The 27,936-nt window shown below is 43.6% G+C and overlaps 1 protein-coding gene across 2 annotated transcripts; it reads right to left on the bottom strand.

Moving 5' to 3' along the window:
* Positions 1 to 5,738: 5,738 nt before the first annotated feature.
* On the bottom strand, positions 5,739 to 19,937 carry LOC100273296 (DNA primases). 2 transcript variants are annotated; one of them, NM_001147737.2, is made up of 15 exons: positions 19,776 to 19,901; positions 19,530 to 19,660; positions 19,268 to 19,431; positions 18,897 to 19,043; positions 18,080 to 18,131; positions 17,022 to 17,196; positions 14,162 to 14,244; positions 9,472 to 9,681; positions 8,951 to 9,082; positions 7,696 to 7,831; positions 6,695 to 6,802; positions 6,507 to 6,572; positions 6,215 to 6,438; positions 6,081 to 6,140; positions 5,754 to 6,000 (listed from the first exon to the last, which is right to left on the bottom strand). In NM_001147737.2, exons 1-15 carry the CDS (start codon positions 19,846 to 19,848, stop codon positions 5,866 to 5,868), a joined length of 1,896 nt encoding a protein of 631 aa, NP_001141209.1. In that variant the 5' UTR covers positions 19,849 to 19,901; the 3' UTR covers positions 5,754 to 5,865. The 2 variants fall into 2 exon arrangements, with proteins under 2 accessions (XP_008651088.1, NP_001141209.1); XM_008652866.4 differs by lacking the exons at positions 14,162 to 14,244; positions 17,022 to 17,196 and having other exon boundaries at positions 5,739 to 6,000; positions 19,776 to 19,937.
* Between the last annotated feature and the right edge of the window lie 7,999 nt (positions 19,938 to 27,936).

Raw genomic sequence — 27,936 nt, 5'->3', positions numbered from 1 at the left:
ACGAACCGGGTGCCAAAACCTCTCCAGCTGCCACGATGGCATGTACTTAGGGCGCTAGCTCTCCTTCGCTAGACACGTTAGCACACTGCTACACCCCCCATTGTACACCTGGATCCTTTCCTTGTGCCTATAAAAGGAAGGACCAGGGCCCTCTTACAGAGGGTTGGCCGCGCGGGGAAGGACGGGACGGCGCTCGCGTGAGCCCGCTCGCTCCTCCCGCGTGGACGCTTGTAACCCCCTACTGCAAGCGCACCCGACCTGGGCGCGGGACAAACACGAAGGCCGCGGGATTCCACCTCTCACGCCCGTCTCCCTCCGGCTGCCTCCCCCCTTCGCGCTCCGTCTCGCGCCGACCCATCTGGGCTGGGGCACACGGCGATAATTTACTCGTCGGTCCAGGGACCCCCCGGGTTCGAAACGCCGACAGCACCTCTTTATGTAAAGTATTTCCACCCTGCTTTCTCATCTAATACTGTAACAGACAAACACCCTTTATGTTGTTCCACAACTAAATTACATGTACTTCCTTTGTTGGTAATTGTCAAGACATTTATCTTAACAAGAATACCATTTCCTTTTATGTATCATACAACAGCACACTCCATTTCCTCATTATATTTCAAAATTTTAATAAATTCCATAGAAGATTTATCCCAAGCACTAAATACTTGCTTCGCAGGACATAATTATATTGGATCTGAGCACCTGCTCCTTGGACTGCTTCGTGAGGGTGAAGGTGTGGTGGCTCGTGTGCTTGAGAGTCTCGGAGCTGACTCCAGCAATATCCGTACATTCTTATATCTGATGTGTCTATTTCTGACAGTAGGGAGTCCTCTATATAAAAAGAAATTCTTTTTATTAGTTGTTTCTTCAATGTCATGGACCTCTATAGGTTATTCGAATGATTGGTGAGACCACCGAAGCTGTTGGTGCTAGAGTTGGCGGCGGCAGCAGTGGTAATAAGATGCCAACTCTTGAGGAGTATGGAACTAATTTAACAAAATTAGCAGAGGAGGTAATATTTCCGACCCACTGCATTATAATTAGTACAGGTTATGTAATAAAACTAATGTTGATCATATCTGCAGGGAAAATTAGATCCTGTTGTTGGAAGGCAGCCACAAATTGAGCATGTCATACCGCACATTCACAAGTCTCTAATCAACAAGTCATCCAAAGAGTGAAGACTAGGGATGTGCATCTTTAGTTTAAACTGGACTTCTGTGCGCTCCTGGGCGAGTCCCTGTTGTCCTATAGGTTTTAGTTGAGCTGTCAGGTTGAAGCTCCTCTGCGTAACGCTTGCCTGGTACTGCTTCATCAGTTATTTGGTTGTGTTTGTGTTGAGTTGTTAACTTTAGGGGTGCAAAACTGGATGCTTATTTAGTTATGTGACTACTGCTATTCGTTTTATGTTGTGGTTTATTTTTATTTTTACATTTTTTAGCTGCAATTATACTTATAATATGTTGTTGGTAGCCCTGTGGGGTGTTGGGGCTCAGATTTATCATTTAAAGCAAAGAATTATTGTGCTATTCGGTTTATGTTGTGGTTTATTTTTATTTTTATATTTTTTTGTAGTTGCAATTATACTTATAATATGTTGTTGGTAGCCCTGTGGGGTGCTGAGGGCTCAGATTTATCATCTAAAGTAAAGAATTACTGAAGTATGTACCTGTAGCTTTTTGGTTCTTATAATTGCTTAGGGTTGTTACCTTTTTTGGTTACAGATATACTGCTCTATTTGATTTTTTTTCATTGAACTTCAAGAGAGTGTGTTTAGAGTTATTGCGGATAACTATGTCACGGATGATGGTCGAACGAGTGTTGTCCATTGTGCTCTTGCTTTTGGCGAAGACGATCATTGTGTTTGCCTTGCTGTTGGGATATTTGAGGTTGGAATTATTCTTCTTTAATTCATGTACATTCTCAGTAACTAATGTGCCGCTAATGCTAAGGTATTAAGAGGTTAAGAGAAATAGGAAGATCAGTAAACCAGTAATCTACTAATCTCCTTTTCAGAAACTTGAGGAAATAGCGCTGTGTATTTAACTAAAATGACACTATCAAACCATAGGTCATTGGTCTAATCTAAGTGTCACTACAGTTTTTACATAAGTTAGTTCACTGGAGAACAGACTTATCCGCCTTCAGTAATGCATTTGTTGTGTTCTTCCCACTAATACTGGTACTAAGCTTTTTGTTATGCTGATGTCATAATTAACGATAGGGTGGTCACTTGGTCACTACGCGTGGGCCACGAAATTTCGTCATGCAGATGTAAGTGAAAACTTCGTCATGTAGATGTGAGCCACGAAACGCGTCGAACTCAGGTGGCGTTTGGTTGAGCACTTGTAATGGTAACATTAATGTAAATAAATAACATTGGTATCTATTACCACGAGAATGAAAAGCGCTAATTGTTTGGATAGATATGGTAACGTTTTCTATGGGCAGTGCGTGCGGCCACACTTGCCGTTTCCGTTGCAGGCCGTGTTTGCGTTGCGTCGATCTGTAGGCCACACGCTTGTTGTTTGCAAGCCGTGTTTGTGTTGTGTCGATCTGCAGGTCGCGCTCTCGCTTCCACGTGATCTGTAGCATAACTGCATAACCATATAACACATATTTGTATATATAAGTTATCGAGATATTATATGTTCAGATGCAATGCACGGGGACTGATCTATCTTATATAATACACTACTAGGTGAATGCCCGTGCGTCACAGGCCCGAGTTTCTCTTCGACGTCATCCCGGACAGCTCGCGGATGTTATCCTCTATCTCATAACTGCATAACACATATTTGTATATATAAGTTATCGAGATATTATATGTCCCCGTTGCAACGCACGGGCACTGACCTAGTATAATATAAGTATAATATAAGTGTGTTGTAATGGATGACTTCTAGACACTGGACTAAAATTGTTCTAGTAGGAAGGAACACGCTGAGCCTGCTAGATATGTAAATGATGCATGGCAACAACACTAATCAAACTCAAATCCCTAACCAATGCGATTTGGCCCCCTACCCAAAAACAACACCTTCTAGACCTAGAAGAACCTGACTATTGGAGCGTGACCCCCCGCGTTGTTGCACTTGGAGTCGTCGTTATCAGTGCCACGACCAGCAAGTCGTGGCACCCTCGCGTGTGCTTAGACTTCATCTCCGGCCATGGGGACTGCTTGCGCGCCTCACACACGACTATGCCACCTCGCATGCCTCATGCATGGTCCTGCCAATGCAGGAGCAACAGGCGTAGATGGCTGGCCCATGCGCAGGCCGCTGACGCGTAGACCGCGGGCGTGCAAGCCATCGCCGTGTAGGTCGTCTACGTCTTCTCCCTCAAACTTTTCGGTTCGAGGATTTCTCTCGATCCAGCGGCGCACTATGAGCGTGTTTGGTTTGAGGAGTAAAGTGATCCATCTTCTTCTCACTTCTCATATTTTTATTTGGTTTGTTGAATAGAATGAGTTGATTTATCACCATGAAGCTAATAATTAGTATATATATATATATATATATATATATATATATATATATATATATATATATATATATATATATATATATATATATATATATATATGAGAAGTGGGTTGATTTTATCAAAATTGATGGAATAAACTTACGATGGATTACCTCATTAAACATTGAGTGATTCCACAAACCAAACACACCATATATGTGCGCTTCTCCTTTGTGTACGTGTGCGAGCAAGCACACAGCATAGTAGCATACAAGGCTTCTATGCTTGGGGTTGTGGTAGTTTGGATGTGCCACCACGAGCAGCGGCCATGGATGAGTTGCGTCTGCCTACGGCGTCGGTGACAAAAGGAGATCTTGGTGATGGATGAATTATTAAGAATTTATTGGGGACATCTCATACGCATGCACTTAGATGACATGTTCTATTTTCTTTGTCCTTATCCAATGATATACATGAAAGATTATCTACGGTACTACTTATTAGGCAATACAAGGCAGAGAAATAGACCTACAAGCTTCACGCGTAACACACGACAACGATAGAACGGTAGAAACTGGTGTTTTATATAGTAGAAAATATATGTTGACTTTAATCCAAATTAAGCCATTAACTCATTTAATATTAAAAGATCAAACAATATTAGAGAGTCAAATGTGATTAATTCCACATTAGGAGTTAAGAGGAACCATAACCAACTTTCAAGTTGGGCTCTATACATACCATCTGTGAAGTTGAAAAATAGGACATATGTGTCACACGCGCTCGCTTGCTCACCGACATACATACGACCATACACACTCAGTTCTTCCTCGTCTTAATCCAGTCACTGAAGATCCCATCCGGCGATTATTTGAGCCATTCAACTCAACAACTATACATCATCTACTTTAGCAACCGTGTTGGTGCCGATCTGGACACCAATCACTGAGAGTGTACCGTCTCGTGGTACCCTCTGTAGCAGCGCGGACGATCCGCGGCTCTGGGCCGGACGATCCGCGACATGGGCGCAGAAGCGACGCCTTCCCTGCGTCGTATCGGACAGTCCGTGATGGCACAAGGTCGTCTTCCTTCTCGCAAGAACCTAGATCTTATACCTGATGAGAGATCTTAGGGTGCTCCGATCGGCAGGTCACACGGGACATCCCTAGACGACGTAGAGTCGTATAAAAATTAAAAGATCAACTCAAGTAAAATATCTCTTGAATTGACAACCAGATCTTGGCCCTAGGAGAGATAAAATTCTATGGTCGTATTAGAGTCGACAGGCCAGCTAAGACGGATCTAGATGACGTAGAGTCGAATAGGAATGAATGTGGATATGTGGAAAGCTATAACTAGACTATGCTACATCATTTCTTAGGGCAAAAATGATAAGCCTCATTTTAGAGGATCCCTTCATTTTAGAGGATTTGGAATTCACTCAATAAAGTAACTTATTTAGTTTGGAATTTGACATTCCACCACTTTCTAAAGTTCAGATATAAGTCTATCTCAAATTCATGGAGTGGAGGGTGGGAAATGATTTTATGCATTACTAGAATTGGTTTCTAATCTATAACTTACATGACACTCTTCGTCTCACTCCCCTATAGTAAAAATGTAGCACATAAATATCTCTGACATCTTGCTAATAATAGTATACAAATATATTTTGCATAAAACCGAATTAGCTTAATTGATATATGCCTAAATTACTATTATTAGAATGGAATTCAATTTCAATGATCCAAACGGGGCATAAAGGAATTATAAAGAAAATAATTGATTCAATTGGAATGTGTACGGTATTCTCAGTCGATTGTACCTTTTCATATATATATATATATATATATATATATATATATATATATATATATATATATATATATATATATATATATATATATATATATATATATATAAATCTCACGTGATTAGATGGATAACTACACAAGAGATAAAAATAATCGTCCGAGTTAATCTGATCGCGAGGACGCTTTTGGTGTTCAACAAACCGTTAAAGCGTTTGAATGACCGCACAACATCAACTCTTCACTACGTCCGTTTGAGGCGTTTGAGTGACTGCACGACATCAACTTTTCACTGCATCAAAACACACAACTAAGGTCAATCAAGTAGTAAGACTAATCCAGTTAGTAACCACATAGCCAATGCCTTCAAAATTGGCTCCACATTGGTGTACTTCCTAAAACTTCTTGTTTTATATTGTTTATGTTAACACGATGTTAAAACATGAACACGTATACAGATTATGTTCTCACTGCTTCATTCATAATATCCATTTTTATTATTTATCTACATATTTTTAGATTAAAATATATCATAAAACGTATATTTACAAGTCACTGTTCAAATTGTTTAGAACAGCATCTACTGTTAAACATCCTCGAGATCAAAGACTTGGGAAGTTGCGTGTGACTGCGATCCTCCGCTTTGTTCCTCGTACTGCTCCATGGCTCTTTCCGCGTGCATCACCCACTCAGGGTCAGCTTCAAAACAACCGTTTTCTTCCTGTACAGAAAAGGATCAGTATTATACTAGCATAATTCGACGACTCAATACTAGCTGAAGCAAGAACAAAGACTACAAACCGAGGCACACAAGCTGGGAGCATGATCCATGTTCTCGATGCTGGCGTCAGATTTCACTTCCTGTGCATAAATGGATCAGTATGCTAGCACAATTCAACAGTTTAAGAGCGGCAGAAGCAACAAGGACTACAAACCAAGGTAGCCAAAGAATGATCCATGTTCTCGATGCTGTCCGCAAATTCCACCACTTGTTCCCACCATTCAGGATCCTCAGCACCAGCCCCCGTGATTGATTTACCGCTCATGCTGCTGTTTTCAATGTTGGTTTCCATGGCATGGCCCTGGTATTCTATCTGGTCTGACTCCACTAGCTCAGGAATCACATCCCAAGGTACAGGACGCAGGGGAGAACGGTAACCTACTCCAAAACATTCATGTCATGACTAAGGATAATCTGCCTGCGCTGCAAAGATGGCCCTCGCTTACCTCGACAATCAGGGTCATGACACTTTTGGTAGTATGCTGCTCTCTGGAAATCAACAATGTAAAACACTGGTACATTTCGTGACATAATTAGTGATAGTATACTAAGGAAAATATCTGGGTATTTGAGACAGCTGATGCTGCAGAAAAGTTATATGTTGTTGTTCTAGATGTTAAAATGTTATTGTTACCATGATTGCCCTTATGCTCTCTTCCAATATTCTCACAGTATCTGCTTCGTAACATGTTGTAGATTATCAAACTCTCCTGTGAAAACCAGAACCAAGATCGAATTTTCCCTGCAATACAACAGATTATCACATTTCAGTTGCTACCATCTTTGTTGCCTTTTGTTGTTGTGTGGCTCTTCTGGGATCACTCTATTGTGGTTTCTTTTTTTCTTTTTAATATAGTCGGCAGCTTCCCTGCCTGATTCTTTTACATCCTGTTAATGTGTAATACCCTATTGTAATGGATCTTGGCCCACATAACTCAGCTATTAATATATTCCCAACCCTGATTAGAGTGAAAGTTTCTCCCATTCTAACATAGAATCTAGCTATGTCCTCGACGACCACGTCCTTGTTGATGTTGTCTCCCGGCGAGTACCGTCGTCGGATGAAGGGTGTGGCGAACTCCCTCCACAACCTCGGCGAGACCGTGTCTGGCCACACCCTCGTCCTCAACCTTCTGTGTGCTCTTAGGCGGCGGTATGACCATCTGAAGGCGCTCATCAAGCGAACCGTCCTGTTCCCCTCCTTCCACGACATCCGCAACGAGTTGTTCCTCGAGGAGCTTACCATGGACGATGAGTCCCCGCGTCCACTACGGCGCACCCTCTATCGACAAGAGTTCATACGCGCCCTCCTACCGCCCCCAATCCTGGAGTTCCTCTTCAGGCTCCCAGCTCTGACGACGATCGCCAACCCCGTAAGGGCGGCCACAGGGGCGATGGCTCTACCCGTGGTGGCCCTAGCGATAGAGGCTAGGGTCGGTGCGGCTATCGTTCTACAACCCCTGGACAAGACATGACTACACACATGATATGAACATCCATTCCAACATTTGGAAAAAGTCTAAGACAATAAACATGGCAAACGTCATGTTTTAGAATATACATACACATATTAGTGAAACAAATGGCTATCATAACAAATTGAAAGGCATAAGCATAATCATGAGGAAGATGAACCTGAAACATTTCCAAAAGAAGCGATGGATTCTATAAAACCATCCAAAGGTGGAAAAGGAGATTTTCCACAAGTATATGCATGAGAAAAATCATTTTGATATGTAGCAATGCGGTGCCTGTAGCTCCTTCCTTGAATCTGGACATGGCAAAATAAAAATATATACACAAAATCAGCCTATACTAAATTTAAATTGATTTTCTTAAGGAGAGAAAGGCAGACAAGCACCCTCTCAGTACCTCTCAAGGACAATAAAAACACTTACTGCATAACGACATTTAGGCACAAGCACATTTTTTTCAAGCTCCCAAACTTGGCTACACAAGTTTTCAGCATAGTGTTCAAGATTATTGCCATCAGTTTATACTTTCCGCACAAACCAAGAGAGCGACAAGTTCAAGCAGCAAAGGATTCATGGTTCCTTGCACAATGAATTCAGGTGATTGGTAGTGAAGAGGCAGAATCAGATGGCAAGCCAGCATAAAAGGGGCCACACATTTCCAAGCGAAAGTGAGCTCCTCCATGAGTTAGTTTTGAGGTTTAGGTGATTTGTATTCAGTTGGACATAAATGCTCCATCTACTGAACGCAACTTATGAGTACCAACACAAACATCTCAGGGCTTTCAGACCACCATGCTCACAATGCATGCAGCTTACATGTCCAAGCCAAGGCTACTGAGGTATAAAAGATTATGAAAAGAAATTAATGTTGCACTTCAATTTAAAGATCTATAATCTGTGGTTAACTACAATATAAAAGATTGTGTACTGTTTTTGAAGTGCTGCACTTGTGTATTTAAAAACTATGTTAAATCTCCTTCCTCTCTTAATTGAAAAAAGCATAGCTCATGCCATTTTCCTTCGAAAAAAACTGCCGATACTTCCTAAATATCAATAATTGATTGCCACTGCAGAATGATTTGAAATACTCCCTCTGTTTCCTTTTATTGGACGTATTAGGATTTGAAGTCAAACTTCAAAAAATATAGTAACATTTGCATGTTCAATGTATGAAAAATATATCAATGAGTCCATATTTCAGAAATCTTTTGATGTGACATTGATTTCGTAGCTACTCATGACATATTGTAATAGATCAATGGCAAAACACGTTTCAATTTTTCCACATGCTAATACACCTTGTAGAAAAGGAATGGAGTATGAAAGCAAGGAAATGTACTAAGTTTCAGTAATTTTAAGAAAAGTACACTAGCAGGAAAAATGTAATGCTTGTGGTCCAAATTTCAAACACTTACTTGAGACATGCTGATTTCAGAGTCAAAATGCAATGTTTTCTTGCATTCCAAGTCTAGTTTGCATATCAACAGTTTTTCACAGTTATCATCCAGTCTACAAATAAGTGACTCCATAAAGACATCTTTATCATTCTGTAATAATAAGAATATAATGCCACATGTAATAGGTGATATCGATATCAAAAGTTCACAAACTTTTCAATAGAATGACATATGTGAACAATTATTTGATGATGCCACAACAGAGATTTTGTAACAGATATAGGAATTGGCATATATAGTATTACGTCTACTGAGCAGATTTTACATTCTGCAAGCAGCAGAAACAAAAGTGCAGACTTCAACTTAAATTGTCTATTAAAATATTATAAAAGGTCTCACAACAGCATTTAGAACATTATAAAAAATATTATAGCAAATCAATCAGAAGTTCATTGTTTCTAAACATGATGAATTTTATCTTTGGTGCTCAAAAACATATTCACTTGATACAAAAAAAGACCGTTTGATCAAGGGCTAACCAGTTCCTGGCATTTGAAACGTTTGGTCGGCACAAGAAATGATTTCTTCCCAGACTTTGATGAGAAAACTAAACGGAAACAACGATTACGAGAGTAAACTGCAGTATCCATAAAGAGCCGATCAACAGGACCTGAGCTGATTTCTTTTGTAATATAAAGTTTATCAAGGTCATGATTGGTTGTACGCTGAGCTGCAATTTGTGAACAGACCTGTGGGTAAGAATAAAATGTCATTTGTAAAGCAAAACAATATTTTGTTTGTTTACCAAGATAACATATATCGAAATACAACTAGTCCATATGTGTGATAAAAAATTAAAAACTAAGATAATTTACTTGAAATTTGATATGGACAGGGCTATTAGACAAGAAGCCAAAAGGAAGTCTATGATGAAGCAGAGCAACACACAATAATTAATGGCTATTAGGAGCTACCTAGCTGATCCACTTGTCAAAACAATTAATACAAAAAACAAGTAGAGATCACCAGTAGACTAGTTTTCACTTGGCATAGAAAGCAAGTTCCCATAGAAGTGCCAAACTCTTCTTTCAACAAATTGAGACTTCTATTGGCATTACTTGACACTTTTGTTGCAGAACTCAATCACAAACTTCCTAGGCAATCATTCTAATAAAACTTGCGCCAATGCTTTTGTCGTCCTTTCGGGGTGGAAAATTGATATGGACATGGACAGTGGATTTGAGGAAACAGAAACACTATTGCAGAACTCATAATACACCAAAGCCTCTTTAAAGCTTAATACACAGACAAGTTAGGAGTCAATCTTGATTCTTTTTCAAGACAAGAGAAACCTATGAAGGCCAGATGAAGGGAAAAGTGGATGATTTTGTGACATGGCAATTTTACTAAGTCGAGCAATTACCCTAAAGAAACAAAGTGGTTGTACACAGTTTCTCCAAATAGCATTATATTAGAAGCACACTACGGCATATACATAACAGTAATGTGTATAGCAGGTACCAGCTCATCAGTACGAATAGATTCCTGATTTTCATTGAACGGTATGACATAATCTAGACGCCTGCACAGGTTATCTCGCCAGCTCATCATTTAGGTTTTTGTCAGACAAATTTGGTTCAGCCTTCTGCAGCAGTTTGGCCTCCAGACAGTGGGCACCTTCGCTTACTGATAATTGAGTTTTCTGATACAGCAAGCTCTCAACTCTCTTCATCATTGGTGCCTCGACCTCTGGAAACACCGTAACCACTGTTTTTTTTTATGTTGATGTATTGTTGTACCCCTTGTTTTAAAGGCGTCGCCTAGGCGTCCAGGCGGCCGAAAGATCTAAGGCGTCCCCATCGCCTAGGTAAGAATCAGCAAGAGGGCATAGAGCAGAGGGGAAGGGGCGGCGCCGTTTTGGAGTGGCAGCGCCAAATCGGGAGCGGCGGAGGCCAAATCCAGGGCGGCGGAGGCTGAATCGGAGGCCAAATCTAGGGCGGCGGCATCCGAATCGTTGGCGGCAGCGTCCAAATCGTCGGCGGCGGCGGCAAATCTGAGGCGGCGGCGGCTCAATCGGGGGCAGCAGCAGCTGAATGGTGGGGGAGAGAGGCAACCTAGGGTTGCCAGAGGAAGGACTATATGGGTTGGCTGGTGGGCTGGGCCTCCTACCCCCTTCTTCTCCTTTTTTCTTTTTCTTTTTACTTTCTTTTTTTCTTCCTCCTCCATGGGGCTGTTTTGCTGATTCTCAGGTTGATAAGGCGTCGCCTTGCTCGCCTTAGGCATCGCCTAGGCATCTAGGCGGTGGTCCAGCGCCTTATCTCGTCTTACCGCCTTAAGAACCATGGTTGTACCAAGTCCAGCATCCACCTACTTGCTGAGGAGGGTAGAATGTAGTGTTTGAGTTTGATTGAGACTTGAGGACTGTCTTTCTTGGTTGTCATCTGTGTGGTTGTGTATTTTTCATAACAGAAACATGTGTACATTAAGAGATAAAAGGAGTGAGTACGTGAGTGTTCTAAGGATTTCGGATATCTTTTTTAAAAAAACTGGCAGGGGCTCTACCTTTCAATTAAGATAGGGAAGAGGTTATGTACAAGCTTAAAAACGAAGGAACACCCTCCTAACAGCGTTCCGGACAGCACGAAGGTGCAAAAGAACCAAAGAGACTCTACGACTCTACGCTTCCCAAGTTAAGGCCCTTCTTTGTTGCTCGATGTCCTCCTTTGCTCTAGAGGCAGCTTGCATTGCCGTTCAAAGGAGCCGGTGAAGATCCTTATGTTCCGTTCTTTCCAGATGTTCCAAATAGTGTAAATCACTACTCTGTTGAATCGCCTTCTTTCACTTTTCAGAATCTTGGCTTGGGATACCTCCCACCACCGGGTCAGCTTGTTAGGCTCCTCTGACGGAATGACTAGATTTTCGTCGAAATGCCCCCAAGCCAAGATGAGACGCCAAACAGATTTGGCGAAAGGGCAAAGCAATGGCAAATGGATACAAGTTTCTAGTGGCCCATTACATAGAGCGCAGTGATCTTGGTGAGGAAACTTTTTCCATTGCTATTGTCCATGCGAAAACCTTGCACTTGTTTTCAGCATGTGCTCTCCAGATTAGGCTGGACCGGAACAGCCCGAAGGAGCCTCTAAACTAGATATGATATGCTGAGCGAGCGGAGTATGTTCCGTCTGCCATCCATCTCCAGAGTATGCAGTCCCTCGTGCCTGGTATAAGGTGGGTGTCCTAGGTTCTGATCCAAAGTGAGAAGAACTCTTGTATCTAGGTTGCAGTGGTGATTCGGCCTCGCATCGCATTGATCCAGTGATTATCCCGAAGCTCCATGTAGATTGGTCCGTTTTTCGTCCTAGACATCTCAAATAGGTTACGAACAAAGTGGCGTGGCCCCTCTCCATCAAGGCAAGTGTCATGCCAGAAACGACATTTGTGGGTTGTGGCCATCTCCAACGACAAGTCGACAACCCTTGTTGAGGCAGTGAAAAGTGCTCAATCAGTGTCGTCAGTCAGGGTATCCATGCCAACCCAAGGTTTGGTATCATCCACCCATTCCTGCCACAACCAACGAAGGTGCAAAGCCCTGCCAAATTTATCAAGGTCTGAAATCCATAACCTGTCCAAGTCCTTCGGTCTTGTGACTGTTGCCCAATTCACTAAACAGTGACTCCTGTTGGCGTTTTCTTCTCCTTTCCAAAGGAAGGATCTTATGATTCTGTCGATTCGCTTACGGGTCCAGACCGCGAGCGAGAACACCGTCAGATGATAGGTTGGAATGAAAGAGAGGATTGATGAGACAAGAGTGAGACGGTCGGCTTTGTTTATCCACTTCCCTTTCCAACCAGGGAGTCTCTGAGCAACGCGTTCGATGAGCAGTTGAACGTGCACTTTCTTTAGAGGGCGTGTATGGAGCTACAGTCCAGCGACAAGGGAAAGATTCTCTGACCCCATTGAAGGGCTCAAGGACGTGATCTAGCTCGATGTGGAGGCTAGAGAATTGTCCAAAAGCTTAGAGAATCGCCACTACCGCCTACATGTCTTGTCTGACCAGGTTTAGAAAAATGGCCTCATCATCTGCGTATAGCAAGGTTCTCCATCTAGTCGTCTCTCCAGCAACGGGGAAAGTGTGCCTTGCCCAGTTGCTAGGTCAAGTAAGCGTTGCAGAGGGTCCATAGCTAGGATGAAAAGCATAGGCGAGAGAGGGTCTCCCTGGCGCACCCCCTGGCATGGGAAAGCTTTGAGCCTGGGCATCCGTTTATGAGCACAGAGGAGGTGGCCATGCGGAAGAGGATGGACACCCATTCGCGCCACCGCTGACCAAAGCCCAGAACACGCAGGACTTCCAGGAGGTAGCTCCAGTCGATTGTGTCAAAAGACTTATGGATGTCGAGCTTCATGAAGAGTGCCAGCGGCTTATGCATGTGCATTTCCCTAATGGTGGATTGCACATAAAGGAAATTATCATGGATGCTTCTCTTCTTGACGAAAGCACTCTGACAGTTGGAAACCAAAGCATTTAGGTGGGGGCGTGTTCGTTGGCCAGCAACTTGGCAAAGGCTTTAGCAATGCTGTGAATAAGGTTGATAGGCCTGAAATCTATGATCTTGGGAGCAACAGTTTTCTTTGGGAGCAGGACAATATTAGCTGAGTTTAAAAGCTCGAAACCTTGGGAGTTGCCTTTGGTATGAATGTATGTTTACTTAGGGTTTTGAGTTTTGACTCTCTTCTTTAATACAATGATATGCAACTCCCCTGCATGTTCGAGGCGAGAAAAAAGGAGGTCCAAAAGAAAAGAAGTTAAAGGCTTTCTACCCTGCATTAAACAAGAGGGAGAAACAGATAAAGTTAAGCTTCAGTTCATCTTCGTTGCCATTTTCGAAAAAAAAATCATCTTCACTGGTTAGAGATTACAGAAAATACTACTTTTTGTGCTATTTTATTTTATATCTAAGATGTGATGATATTGCCTTATGCATCTAGGATATCATACTCTGGAGCCTATGAATTAAGCGCATACAATTCCAAATATTATTAATAATAAAACACACTATCCACTAAAACAATTTATTTCCATTGCTACACCCTATTCAAAATATTTCTTATTTTTTCTTAAAAAATTAGCATTCTTGTATATAACCATTTGACAATTCAAACTAAAAAACACCACTAAAACTAAGAAATATACTGATAATGGCAAAAATGAAGATGAGGATTGAATAATACCTCACAGACAAACGCACCAACATGGGAGTTGTCTTTAAATGCAATCTTGGGTATACGAATGATTAGATGGCGTGAAAACTTTTCTACAAAAAGAGAATGATAAGTTGATAACAGTTGTCATGTGACTACCATTAAGCAGTATAGAAGATCATTGTGGCGAAGGACTGGCCTAGGATGTAAAATACTATGGAGTTGGCACTAATATAAACAGTTTGCAATAATGGAAAATTTCCCTACTTGTTAGACTGTGTGTGGGCCGGCACCATTGTTGGGCTGTCGGCCCATTAGGGTTAGGGTTTCCACTAAATCTATATATGTAGCCTTCCTCTATGCAATACATAGAGTCCCGGGGTTTCCCCTGAGTCAACATGGTATCAGACTAGGCTTTCCCTCCAACCCACCCTAGCTGTCAGCAAGCCTCTGCCCCTAGGTTGGCGGCAGCCACTGCTTCTGAGCCGCCGCCGCCCCGGGACGCTCATCCTTGCCTCCCGAGGGCGGCTACATCCCAACCGCTGGCCACCTCACAACTCTGCTCCTCCACCCGCGCTCTGTGCACCTTTCCCAGCCGCATAGGAAGTCGTGTCGTCGCCCAGGCAGCGGCGCCACCTGCTTCTCAGGCCACCTCCACACCCCCTGCTTGGACCCCGGCGCGGACGTGACGGCCTCTTCCCCTGGCAGGGCGCCACCGGATCCACACGTCCCCGCGGCCGCGTCACCGAATTTGCCCGCGCAGGGGTCGGCGCGGGCCCTCCCAGCTCCACCCGCCGGTCTCCTCCAGTCGCCCCCACCCCGCGGACGGCTGCACCCCCTGCTCGGACCACCGGCGCTATCATGTTGGCCTCTTCCCTTAGCAGGCCCGCTACTGGATCCAAACGTCCCCACGGCCACGTCGCCGGATCCGCCCGCGCAGGGGTCGTTGCAGGCCCTCCTAGCCCCAGCCGTCGGTCTCCTCCAGCCGACACACCCTCCACGTGGTCGGCTGGTCCCCCGCGACACTCGACCGCGCTACGCCGCCCTTCCTGGCTGCGCCGCCCATCGCCGTGCACCTTTCCTGTCCACACTGATTGTCGTTGGCTTCCTCCAGATCTGGCGCCTCTGTCGCCGACCTCCCTGACCTGGTTGGGTTGCCCTCCGTGGAGTCTTCACCTCCGACGGCGCGCATGCGGCCAACCCCTCCTCTAGTTTCCTGAGCGATGTCGTCTCCTTCCCATGGTCGATGTGGCTTCCTCCCTCTTCCCATGTCTACTGGAGCTGTCATCGACTCCCTCATCGCTCACCCCTAAGCCGACGACTCCACCCGTGCAACCCCCCATCATCGCGTCGGCTACCTACTCCCTGTCCGCGCCGATGCCAGCAGCGCCAACCTTTAAGCCTCTCTTGTTGTGTCGCCGTCAAACCCCCCTGCCAGGCCTGGTGCAGGCCCCTGTCTGGATGAAGCCAACCCGCCACCCAGCCCTTCTTCGTCGTCGCCACAGTATGATCCATCGCTGTCGCGGCTTTCCCGGCCGGATCCACCACCACTGCGGCCTTCTCAACTAGATTCCTCATCCCTTTGGCCGGATCGCCGTCTTCATGGCTGGATCCATCGTTGTCGTGACCTTCCCGGTCGGATCCGTCGCTACCCCTTCCTCTACCAGGAGTGAGGCCACCCTGACCGGCATAGACGTGCATGCTGCCGCTAGCCTCCCTAGCGAGATCCCAGACGACCGAACTTGTTGCTCTTCTTTTGTTGCGTTGCCCCGCCGATAGTTGACGCTCAAACATCGACCCCTCCGAAGAACGAGGCTACTGGTGCATGTCTCCCGACCACAACCACCTTGACTTCGGCTACCTCGGCGTCCAGGAGCTATCGTCTTATCAGAGTCCACACCGGTCTCTGCTCCGGCCGCAACATTCACACACTCACGACGTTGCGACTGCGGGGGATTTCAACCCGTCAGCTCCTACCTTTGGCTTCTACTCCAATCTCATCGTGTGCGGTGTCGCTATTGCGACTGCGGGGGATGTTAAACTGTGTGTGTGGGCCAGTACCACTGTTGGGTTGCCGGCCCAACAGGGTTTAGGGTTTCCCCTTAGTCTATATATGTAACCTTCCTCTATGCAATAGATATTGAGTTCCAGGGTTTCAACACTACTTCCCTGCCACTTTGAAATGTCTTTATTTTCCCGATTCGCCAATTTCAACGTGAATGTTAGATGAAAGAAAAGATGCATGAAAGTGCATAAAAACGTTGGCTTGAGCAATATTGACCTCGTAGCAAATAAGTGCATGGAACTTTGCTATAGCTTTACTAAAATTATTTCTGAATTTCTCTATGTCTGAACTTCAGCATGTTGTATTGATTCACTATGGTGACACTGTTCTAGGTAGCATTAGAATGTAAAACTGTTCCACGCTTTTTTTCTTATGTTGTTCTCTAAACGGTAGGTTTTGCAGGATTTCTAGTAAAGCATCCCAAAGGCTGAAATTATAATTCAATACACAAGCCTGGTTTCCTCAAAACAAGAAAATTAAGCTGGCAGCCCCTTTGCTAGAGAGTAGGGGAGGGTTCAAAAACTCAGGCATCCATGGCTTCTAGGTGACGTTGGGGATATCTCTCTTTACACTCTAGTATTATTCATCTAAAACGGTACACGGTTACATATTTAGTTATTTACATCTCTATTAAAAGGTATGGTTCCACTAAATGTCAGCATGACAATTTTACTAAAAAACTTCATAGGAATAAATCACTTCAACCAGTTAGAATTGACAAACCACATGCCACATAATGTCAAATCCTGCTTCTAGTTTTAATAGCAACTTTTTAGAATCAAATCAAACTCAATTATTTGAACCAAACAGAGAGAATTGAGCCACCTTCAGTGGATGAGTCTAGCTCTGTGATCCACTCTTCATGTCCTTCAATAGAATATTTATCACGCAAAGCACTGAATACAACAGCAATCAATATATCCACCATTTCATCTGTGTCTCTCTTCTTGTTCAATCTTGTATCAAACTCAAGATCAAAGTAAATGTGGCAAGGCGAAGCCTGTAATCAAGATGTTATATTGGGCATTGCAGTGAAGCCAAGTTGCAATTTGTGAGAAAAAAACAATGGCATGGGTGTGAGTGAACTGATTCGTGTAGCCTTAAAGGATAAATAGATTTTATGAAACTAGATATGTAAGGGATTATAATAGGAAGTAGAAGTTTAACAAATTATAGATTTATAGCCGATTTCTTATTAGAGGGTGCTCGATTTCCAGCTATGTACTGAGTTTCTGACAACCAGGCCACATTGAAGTAGAAAAGCTCAAAAGTAGTCGCTTTTTCCAGTTATATAAATTGGGCAAATCATTTGGGGGCACAAAGCTACATGGACAGACAGGCTGGTGAGTCAAGGATGAAGGATCACCACATCTGAAGCAGAATATCTATTGAAAACGCTGAACCCTTAAATCTGTACTTCCACAACAAATATTTGTGGTCTTTTCTCTTCTTCTTTTTTACCCCCACATACTTAAATAGTATGGCAAAAATGGATAAATAAATAATTGAAATTCCTTAATTCTGTAGTTTTGCTATAGTTTGGCCAACCATTAGTCATTTTGCACAATATACTCTTAAAGACAACAATATATTTTCATGAAAAAATACAGCCCTGTCCCTGGTGAAAAAAATAAAAGGTGCAATAATCCTTGAGTTACCCGAGGTTAAGGAAAGAATCATTTTGAAACAATTTGCCAGCCCAATGAGTATATGCACTGTAAAGGAAGGTCAAGGACATTTATGTGTTTTACCAACTATTCCTTTTACTTATATACTCCACATCAAATCTAGGAATAGAACATGAAACCAATATTTCAAAAAAGAATTGCTTGCAAAATACCGTGCAACCCATTTCAGCATGGAATCAACAAAAGATGGCTTACCTCCTGGATAACCTCATAATGATGGCGAATTTTGGAATCCATATCGTTGTACCTGCAAAAATACAGCAATAAGATGTGGTTGGCCATTTAGGAAAGAGGAACAAAACTTGGCATTACGCTGCTATGCACGAACAAACATGGAGGTGGAATGGGGTACAAAACATGCAGTTTGCTGAGCATCTACAAAAGAACACTAAAGAACACAAACATGGAGGTGTTATGTTGACATTAAGTTGTCTCTCATCCATGCTAGTGAATGCAAAGCACTCTTTAATTATGTCACAAGTTTGCAGGCCTAGGAGTCTTGTTTGTTTGTTTGCATAAATATGTTCAGATTGTTACAAAATGGTTACAGATTGTTTCAGTTCTTCCAGGTTGTGAACAGTAACCTGAACCTGAAACTTGCTCCAGTTTAGAACCTCAAGCTGAACACTGCCGACAGTTCAGGTTCTGTATGAAATACTCCAGTTCAGGTTCATGTTCAGGCTACAAGCATTGTCATTTTGAAGAACACCATGGCTACGAGTATTCTCATTCTAAAGAACACCATGGTTCATGTTTAGCCTACTTCCAATTACACTTGACACTATGAACTCCAATACCTAGCAGTCTGCGGACTGAATTGTCAAATAATCTACCTGCTACCATACGGTGGGCCTACCCAATGATGATGTGGCCTCTTTAAAAAAAATTAGGGACAAGTTATTAGCATTCTGATGTGGGTTGATATTTTTTTGAGAGGAATTTGTTTTGCCAGCAGCCCCCAATATGATGTTTTGGGAAACAACTTTTTTGGAAGCTCTTGGAGTGACCCAACCTTTTCCAGAACTCGTCGTATGTAGACACAAGGAACCTTCGCGTACCGGACATATGCTCTTGATAGCAAAAGACATTGGTATGTGCGTATGCCTTAGAGAACCTGATCGCCTCGTCTTGCCTAGGAAATGTAGCCCAGACAACATCCCTGACGACAACCAGCAAGTCAGACTAAAACGGGCGTTATGGAGTAGTATCAAACAGAGCAGCACAATGTGGCGCGCGTGGACTAGGGCATGTTTGGTTTCCTACCTAAGGCGCCACAATCTGCCTAACCTTAGTCGCTCGAATTGAAGAGCTAAGGTTAGGCAGAAAAGTTAGGCACGTTGTGGCGTCTTAGGTAGCAAACCAAACAGCCTCTAGATGCCACACCTGGGGTTGAAGTCGGTTTGCTTCTTGAGATCAATGCGGATCACGTGCAGCAGCCTCAGGAAGCTCTGCGGCCTTTTGACTTGGACGCCCCGCGGGGAGCCGTAGAACACGAATGGGGACATGTGCTTGCGGCCTGTAGATTTGGCCGACGACGGCGCCGCGCGCTAGCAAACGCGGGGATTGGACGGAACGGTCCTCAGCTTTTTGTTTTGGTCTGGAAATTAGTAGGCAGAAAAAAAAAAGGAAAATGTCTCGGCCTCACCTTGTCCGCTGCGGCATCCGGCGTGGTGGAAACATCGGAGGAGCTCCGGCCACCGCTACCGGCAGTCTCCGACACGGGCGAGCCCCGCGACTTCTTGGCCTGCGGGAGCGGCCTCTCCCTGAAGGCCGACTCTGGGCGCCACGGAAAACGCGGAGCGAATCGTGGACGGTGAGACAGATTGCAATGTGGATGGGGAAATGGAAAGAGTGATTGGGGGAAGAGGGAGGGAGCAGCGTAAGTACATACTGGGAGGGGAGACGCCGCATTTGAAGCAGGCGAAGAGGCGGTCGACGTCGTCTTTGGGGTCGTACGCCGTCATCGCTTTCCTTGGATCGCCTGCCGTGCCGCCACAGCGTTGACAAGGGGTGTGTGGTTCGCTCGGTTTTGGCAGTTTTTCAGTGCTCGTGAGCGGGAACCCCAGTGGTTTCGCTCCGGTGAGGGGCGGGATGGAATCGCTAGTTCGCGTGGGCCGTGGCAGAGCCAGAAGTCCGTTTTTAGCCGGGCCGTGTAGATGGGCCAAAGTCACCACGCATTCCCCCGTGTCGTGCACTCCTCGCGCGTTTTGGATAGAGATGGCAATGGGTAAAATGGTAAATATCTACCGGGTATTACTACCTCATACTCATACCCACAACAAAAAAATGACTTCACCGGGTCACTCATATACACTGGTGGGTATGGATTTACCCCCATACCCATACCCGCGTGGGTATGGGTCACCCATCGGGTCACCCGTACCCACAAAAATTAAACATCTATCAAAATATTATATTATACAAATATCAAGCATATCCATCTAAATATCATTACAAAATTTCTAGCATCATTTAACCATCTATTCAATACACATTGGGTGAATTACATGTTCCATTACATGGTCATTAAATTGTCGTTAAGTCTTCTATGACATAATGGCCTAAAAGGTTATTAAATAGTAAAAAAGATGGATGACTAAAGTCTAAGTTTATGCTTGGGCTAAGTTTATATTGGGTATTTTATACCTACGGGTTAACGGATATGGGTGAAGGTGGAACGTTCTAATACCCGTTTACCCATTGGGTGAAGATTTTTGCCCAATAACAGACCAACGGGTAGAATATTTAGGCCACATACATACCCTAATGGAGTAAATACTCATCGGGTATCGGGTCGCGGGTACCCATTGCCGTCTCTAGTTTTGGATGGGTTTAAAATGCCAGTCATCATTAATTAATCGATCTGCTGCGCTCATGGCTACGGTACGTGACTGCTGTTGCTGACTTGCTGTTCGTCCGCCTCGGCTGCTGTGTTCGTGCGAAGGAAGGAGAAACTATGAAGGAATCCACGGCCATCGTGAACTTTTTTTTTATCCTTTCACGATGCTCAAGCATGTGCAACCACCGCCACTGGGTTCGTTCGATCCACAGGACAGTTCGACGCTGTCCAAGGATGGATGACACAGATCGGCAGCAAATCAGCGAGCGACTAATCATTGGGCAGGGGACGCCACATGCACGGTCCGTGGTCGTGTCGAGTACAGTAGTGTACAGCCGGGTAATGGACGTGCCGATCGAGCTGGATGATGCGTGTAGCAGCAGATCGAGCCTCCTGATTGATTGATCGATCGACGAAACAAGCTGTATGCTGCTGTACCTTTTCTCGCGAGCGTGCCAGCAGCATTATTGTTGTTCCTCTCGTCATTACCCATCTGTGGCTGTCTGCAGGGGGTTTTAAAATCCGATCCCCGCCGTTTTGCCTTTAGATTCCGTAGCACACATATGAGTTTGTTTGTTTTAAGATTTTTTTTTCTTTTGCTGTGGTATACATTTATCTGCTGATGACGTAATTATTGGTTTTTACGTTATTGGTATACATTTTTTCTTGGCTGTCCCCTTTTTTTTGCTGTTTTGTTTCTATTGCTGCTATCTATTTCCTTTCCTTGCTGTTTTTCGTTTAACCACAAGTCACGGCATTGCTTTTGGCGTGTGATGTGATTTGTGAATATGCGAGTATTCTCCGATGCAGAAAAGGCACGCGTGCGTGATGGTCGTGGATGAATGCACCACCTGGCACAAGACACTACTGGTACATTAGCTTTTCCTTCGTGCATGAGGTGACACCACCCATCTACATCGTACATAGATTCCGTTTCAATCAACGCATAATTTAGGGCCTGTTTGATACCTGGGCTAAAAGCAAAAAGGCTAAACTTTAGCCCATTTATGGCCTAAAATACCAAACAGGCCGGCTAAAATGCGGCTAAAAAACTTTAGCTGCGTTAGCCCACGAGGAGGAGCTAAACTGGGCTTCTCTGCCCACAATTCCACCGTATACCCTCCACGGAACTCTACCCACCCGTATCCCAGGCGCCATCCCGAGCCCCATGTTGGTCTTTTTGTACAGCATTAATTGCTTCACTATGTGTTTTAGCTAGAGTATCCAAACATATATGGTGGGCTAAATTTTAGCCTGTGAACTTTAGCCCTTTGGTTTTAGCTCAGGGTAACCAAACAGGCCCTTAATACCGTGTTAGGTAGGAGGAATAAACTAGTCCATTTTCATCTTATTTCTTATTTTTTTTATTTGGTTTGTAAAACGAAATGAGTTGATTTATCACCACCTTATTTCTTGTAATGCCTCTGTTTTTTTGTCATGATTTAGTTTAAAAATAAATTAGCGGACGACAAATATTCGAGAACGGAACTAGTAGTTAGTTAGTACCACCCATATTTGACGACAAATATGAATTAATCGTTGTACCACTCCATATTTAAGTAAGATAACACATCGGCGATGAACAGACTGGACAACACCATGATATCCTTGGAAGAGTATGACCAAGCGATCTTGGTTGCACCACTTCTTGGGTCGATTTACTCAACCTCTTCTTTACGTAGATCGCCTTTTCGACTCTGGTTGTTTTATTGGCCGGTCATGCAGAACGACCTTCTTCGTATATTTAGCAAGCATCTAATCAAAAGTAGGGCTAACTCTGCTGAGTCGGGCAGACGTTCTAGAATTGTTTGCTTCCTAGTATATATCTTAGGACGTTGTGGTCTGATGGTCTGAGATCGCTGCTACTTTTGGTTGCCCGCGGACCATCTGGTCTACGTGCCTAGACTGTCTACGCCTGCCCCGAGCCGTTCGACGTACACGCTATAGGTGACCATAACTGAGTATCTTATCATGCTTGCCCCGAACATCCATCCTACCCTTTGGATGGGGACATAAACTTATCACGATGATTAGAAAAGATTCATCGGTCGTATCAGCCACTGAGAGCAAAGATGTATATTGAACTATAGAGCTTGCTCACATGCAAGAACACATAATAGTCAACTCAATGATGCATAAGTTCGAGTATTGGTTGTACTAATAAATGAATCATTTACTTGAAACTATTCGATGATACTAATTATGTAGTTTGCAATTAAACAATAACTGAATAGTGATAAGCAAATATTATAAGCATGTCCATTCCATGAATAAATATGGTCGAAGAAAATTGTACCAATACTCATTACTACCAACAACTGAAATACTTCGGCTTCATGTATGAAGTAGCATATCGCAACTATCCATGTGCATAATAATTCGGTGCACTTCTCCATAATATAAAGACGCATATGGAGCAAAATGATGCCATGAAGGATAACCGAGCATACCTTGGGACGATGTATACGGCGTAACTGAAAAATATGGACGATGCGGTGACCAATAGATTTTGTTGAGCTGGGACAAACCTTTCACCCAAACGTCTTGTACTTGCTTTCTTCCTTTTGTTTGCCTTTATCCCACTTCTTCCAAAAGCACCATCCTTACCTGGCTTGAGAACTCCCATTAGGGGCCCATGTCATGCCTCTCCTCTTCAGCTCTTGCGCACCGATTTGTCTAGCCTCTTGTGCCAAATTGATAATCCGAGTGGGCTCTCGATTGTTTGGGCACATTAGGCTTCTTAAGTTCAGATTTAGTACCTAGACTGTCGCTAGCTAATTTCTTTATTGTTTGGGCACTACTAGCCAAAATGTCTAACACTTTCCTCCATCTCTGTAATGCATGAATTCGGATATGAACTTTTGGCTTTTATATTATCCTTCTTCATTGCATAAACTTGCTTGATCATTCGATTCTTATTTTGAGCTCTAGACCGATTCTTAGAAATAAAATGATTTTAATTGTATGATCGTTTCTCAAAATTAGAATTGAAAGGAGTTGAATATTCTATGTTATGTGGTCTAAAATACGAAGAAGAAGAATCATTTGAATCATACCAGTCCCAAGATGGACAAAGATGAAAGTACGAAGGAGCTAAACCATATTGCATTGGTATTGGCGGCCCAAAAGGAGGATATGTGAAAGTTCCCTATGCCCGGGAACAGGATCTGGATGTCACCTAGAGAGGGTGAATAGGCGAATAATAATTATCACTATAAAACTTAAAACCTTACTCTACTCAAAGACTGTATCACAACGGAATGAAGATTGCTTCGAGTAGGTGGCAGCGAAAATGAAGTTCCTGTATTAAAGAGTCCTGCACTTCATAAGTAACGTATACCACAGATAAGAGTATATGAAGTGCACACCATACTAAAGCAAGAGATAAAGAACAGAAATAGAGACAAGACAAGAGACACAACACAGAACACGCAGGACACAATGATTTATATAGAGGTTCGGCCAAGCCTGAAATGCTTGCCCAGTCCTCGTTAGAGTTAGCCACACCTTAGCTTGGAGTATCTCCGTCCTCCGATGTGCTCAAATCTATCAACGTGATAGATAGAGCCTTCCAATATGTTGATGATTGTTACAACGTTGTCGTGGCTGCTTACAACTTTTTTGACAGCACTCCGGCAGAGTAACAGTGCTCAAGATCTGGATTTTGCTCTCAGCAGCACTTCCCCTCTCTCTAAAGGCCTGTAATTGTGCCTCTGCACAACTTAGAGAGAAATACACAAAAGAGGGAGAGCAAAATGATTTGCAATGAGTCTACAAAGTGTTGCTGCACTTGGGAGTCCTCCACAATATGTCTTGGTATGTTTCTTTGGCTCCCCCACCTCCAAATGCTCGGTTGGGGGTACTCATAGCCTTCCCACACCTATATCCCTTGGACAGAAAGCATAAGCTTTCTGTCGACGGGCACAACGGACAGTCCAGTGGCGCACTGTTCACTGTTTAGTGCCTGCCATGTTAGTCAACCTATGGATCCGACCGTTGCCACCCTTCAGCCACTTGGCACACCGGATAGTCCGGTGCGACTTGATGACCGTTGGCTTGGTTGACGTGGCCGACGCTGACTGCGCGACCGACCGCTGGTCCAGCGCGCGGCTGGCGCCCCGGATAGTCCGGTGCACACCGGACAGTCCGGTAATTTATAGTCGCATCGCCCCCCCCAACTTCTTCCCAAGAGCGGCATGTTCACCGAGTACCAGCCTGAGCACCGGACACTGTCTGGTGCTCCCAGACTGGTGCAACTTCTTTGCTCCAATTTGTCTTTTTGGGATGATCCCTAGCACTTAGACACACAGTTAGCCACTAAAACAATTGACTAAGTCTTGGGATCATACCTCTTTACTCCAAGATTTCTGATCTACTTTAGACAGAGCTTCAAAACTATCAAGTCAACTTGACTTGATCTAGATTAATACACATAAGCTCCAACACCTTGCAAATGTCACATAGAACATATCCAAACATAGGAACAACCCAAACTAAAGGTCAAAGTAAACTTAGCTCTTTTGGACTGCTTCTAGTTCTCGTTTTGACACTGCTCCTCCTTCTAGTGACCTTGTTCACTGAAAGTTGCCTAGAGGGGGGTGAATAGGCGTAATCTGAAATTTACAACTTTAAATACACACTACAAGCTGGGGTTAGCGTTAGTACTTAAATCAAGTCTGGGAGAGAGGGGGAAAACAAATTAAATGGAAATCAAGCGAATGAACACGATGATTTGTTTTACCGAGGTTCAGTTCCAAAGAACCTAGTTCCCGTTGAGGTGGTCACAAAGACCGTGTCTGTTTCAACCCTTTCCCTCTCTCAAATGGTCACTTAGACCGAGTGAGCTTTCTCCTTGATCAAACGGGTCACTTAGACCCCGCAAGAACCACCACACACTTAGGTGTCTCATGCTTTGATTACAAGTCACTTGGGAACAAGAGTGAGGAAGGAAGAAAGCGATCCAAGCAACAAGAGCGCAAATGAACACGAACACACACTCTCTCAAGTCACTAGGTGGTTGGAATGAATTTGGGAATTGGAGAGGCTTTGATTCTTTTGAATTGTGTCTAGGAGTGAATGCACTAGCTCTTGTATTGAATGAAAACTTCAGAAGACTTGGATTCTTGGAGTTGTGGTGGTTGGGGGGTATTTATAGCCCTCAACCACCAAATGGTCGTTGGGGAAGACTGATGTTGATGGACGCACCGGACAGTCCGGTGCGCCACCGGACAGGCACTGTAGGCTGTCCGGTGCGCCGCCATGTCACCCAACCATTAGGGTTCGGAGCGAAGTCGACCGTTGGAGCTTTGTCTCCTTATGGCACCGGACAGTCTGATGCCACACCGGACAGTCCGGTGCCCCTCTGACTTCCTGCTTTGACTTCTGCGTTGCACTGTAGCTGCACTGATCACCTTTGCAGAGTTGACCGTTGCGCGAGTTAGTCGTTGCTCCGCTGACACACCGGACAGTCCGGTGAATTATAGCGGAGCGTGCCTCCAAAAACCCGAGAGTGGTTGTTTAGACTTTGTATGGTCCTGGTGCACCGGACATTGTCCGGTGGCACACCGGACAGTCCGGTGCGCCAGACCACAGCACACTTGGTTTCTTTTGCTCCTTTGAATTTGATCCCTAACTTAAATATTTATTGGTTTGTGTTGAACTTTTATGCACCTGTAGAACATGTATTCTAGAGCAAACTAGTTAGTCCATTTGTTTGTGTTGGACATTCAACCACCAAAATTAATTGTGGGAAAAGGTTAACTCTATTTCCCTTTCAATCTCCCCTTTTTTGGTGATTAATGCCAACACAAACCAAAGCAAATATATCAAGTGCAGAAATGAACTAGTTTGCTTAAGGTAAGTGCATAGGTTACTTGGAGTTGAGCCAATTTGATAATCTTACTAGATATGAATGGATTGCTTTCTTTTATTTAACACTTTGGACCACGTTTGCACCACTCGTTTTGTTTTTGCAAATACTTTTGGAAAATCTTTTCAAAGTCTTTTTGCAAATAATCAAAGGTATAGAAATGATCTTGCAAGAAGCATTTATAAGATTTGAAATTTCTCCCCTGTCTCAAATGCCTTTCCTTTGACTAAATAAAACTCCCTCTGAATGAAATTTTCCTCTTAGTTTTCAAGAGGGTTTTTGAGTAAGACTTTGAAAATGCCAATTGAAAGATCAATTAGATACAAATTTGAAATATACTGAATTAAAACTTCATTCTGAAAAATTTGAAATTAGGTGGTGGTGCGGTCCTTTTGCTTTGGGCTTAATATTTTCTCCCCCTTTGGCATTAATCACCAAAAAACAGAGAACTTGAGAGCCCTATATTACTTTATCCCCATTTGTACAAGTAAATACGAGTGAAGGATTATACCAATTGCGAGTGTTGTGGAGTGATGACGAAGGGTAAATGATACCATTAGAGTGGAGTGGAAGCTTTGTCTTCGTCGAATACTCCTTTTCTCTTTCAATCTATGACTTAGTGTAGAAATATACTTGAAAACATATTAGTCGTAGCTTTGGCATAATAAGAAATATGCATTTGTGACAAATGAAAGAGATATGATCAAAGGTATATAAATGAGCGATGTGTGCAATGTTTCAATCAAAGTTCTGAGAATCAAGAATATTTAGCTCATTCCTAAGTTTGTTAAAGGTTTTCTCATCTAATGGCTTGGTAAAGATATCGGCTAATTGATTCTTGGTGTTTACATAAGCTATTTCGATATCCCCCTTTGTTGGTGATCCCTCAAAAAGTGATACTGAATGTCTATGTGCTTAGTGCGGCTATGTTCAATGGGATTATCCGCCATACAGATTGCACTCTCATTATCACATAGGAGAGGGACTTTGCTCAATTTGTAGCCATAGTGCCTAAGGGTTTGCCTCATCCAAAGCAATTGCGCACAACAATGGCCTGTGGCAATGTACTCGGCTTCGGCGGTGGAGAGAGCGACTGAGTTTTGTTTCTTTGAAGCCCATGACACCAGGGATCTTCCTAGAAATTGACAAGTCCCTGATGTGCTCTTCCTATAAATTTTACACCCTGCCCAATCGACATCGGAATAACCTATTAAATCAAAAGTGGATCCCTTGGGATACCAAAGCCCAAACTTAGGAGTGTAAACTAAATACCTCATGATTCTCTTTACGGCCCTAAGATGAACTTCCTTAGGATCGGCCTGGAACCTAGTGCACAAGCATACG

This window comes from Zea mays, chromosome 7 (assembly GCF_902167145.1).
Source record: "Zea mays cultivar B73 chromosome 7, Zm-B73-REFERENCE-NAM-5.0, whole genome shotgun sequence".
Classification (NCBI taxonomy): Eukaryota; Viridiplantae; Streptophyta; class Magnoliopsida; order Poales; family Poaceae; genus Zea; species Zea mays.
This window is presented reverse-complemented; position numbering and strand designations above follow the sequence as displayed.

Excerpts from the sequence above, each read along its gene's own strand:
- LOC100273296 (NM_001147737.2), bottom strand. The coding sequence starts at position 19,848 with ATGACGGCGTACGACCCCAAAGACGACGTCGACCGCCTCTTCGCCTGC. Across the intron at positions 17,197-18,079 it reads ATTATGAGGTTATCCAGGAG|GCTTCGCCTTGCCACATTTA; the intron begins GTAAGCCATCTT and ends TCTTGATTACAG. Across the intron at positions 7,832-8,950 it reads CTGAAATCAGCATGTCTCAA|ATTCAAGGAAGGAGCTACAG; the intron begins GTAAGTGTTTGA and ends TGCCATGTCCAG.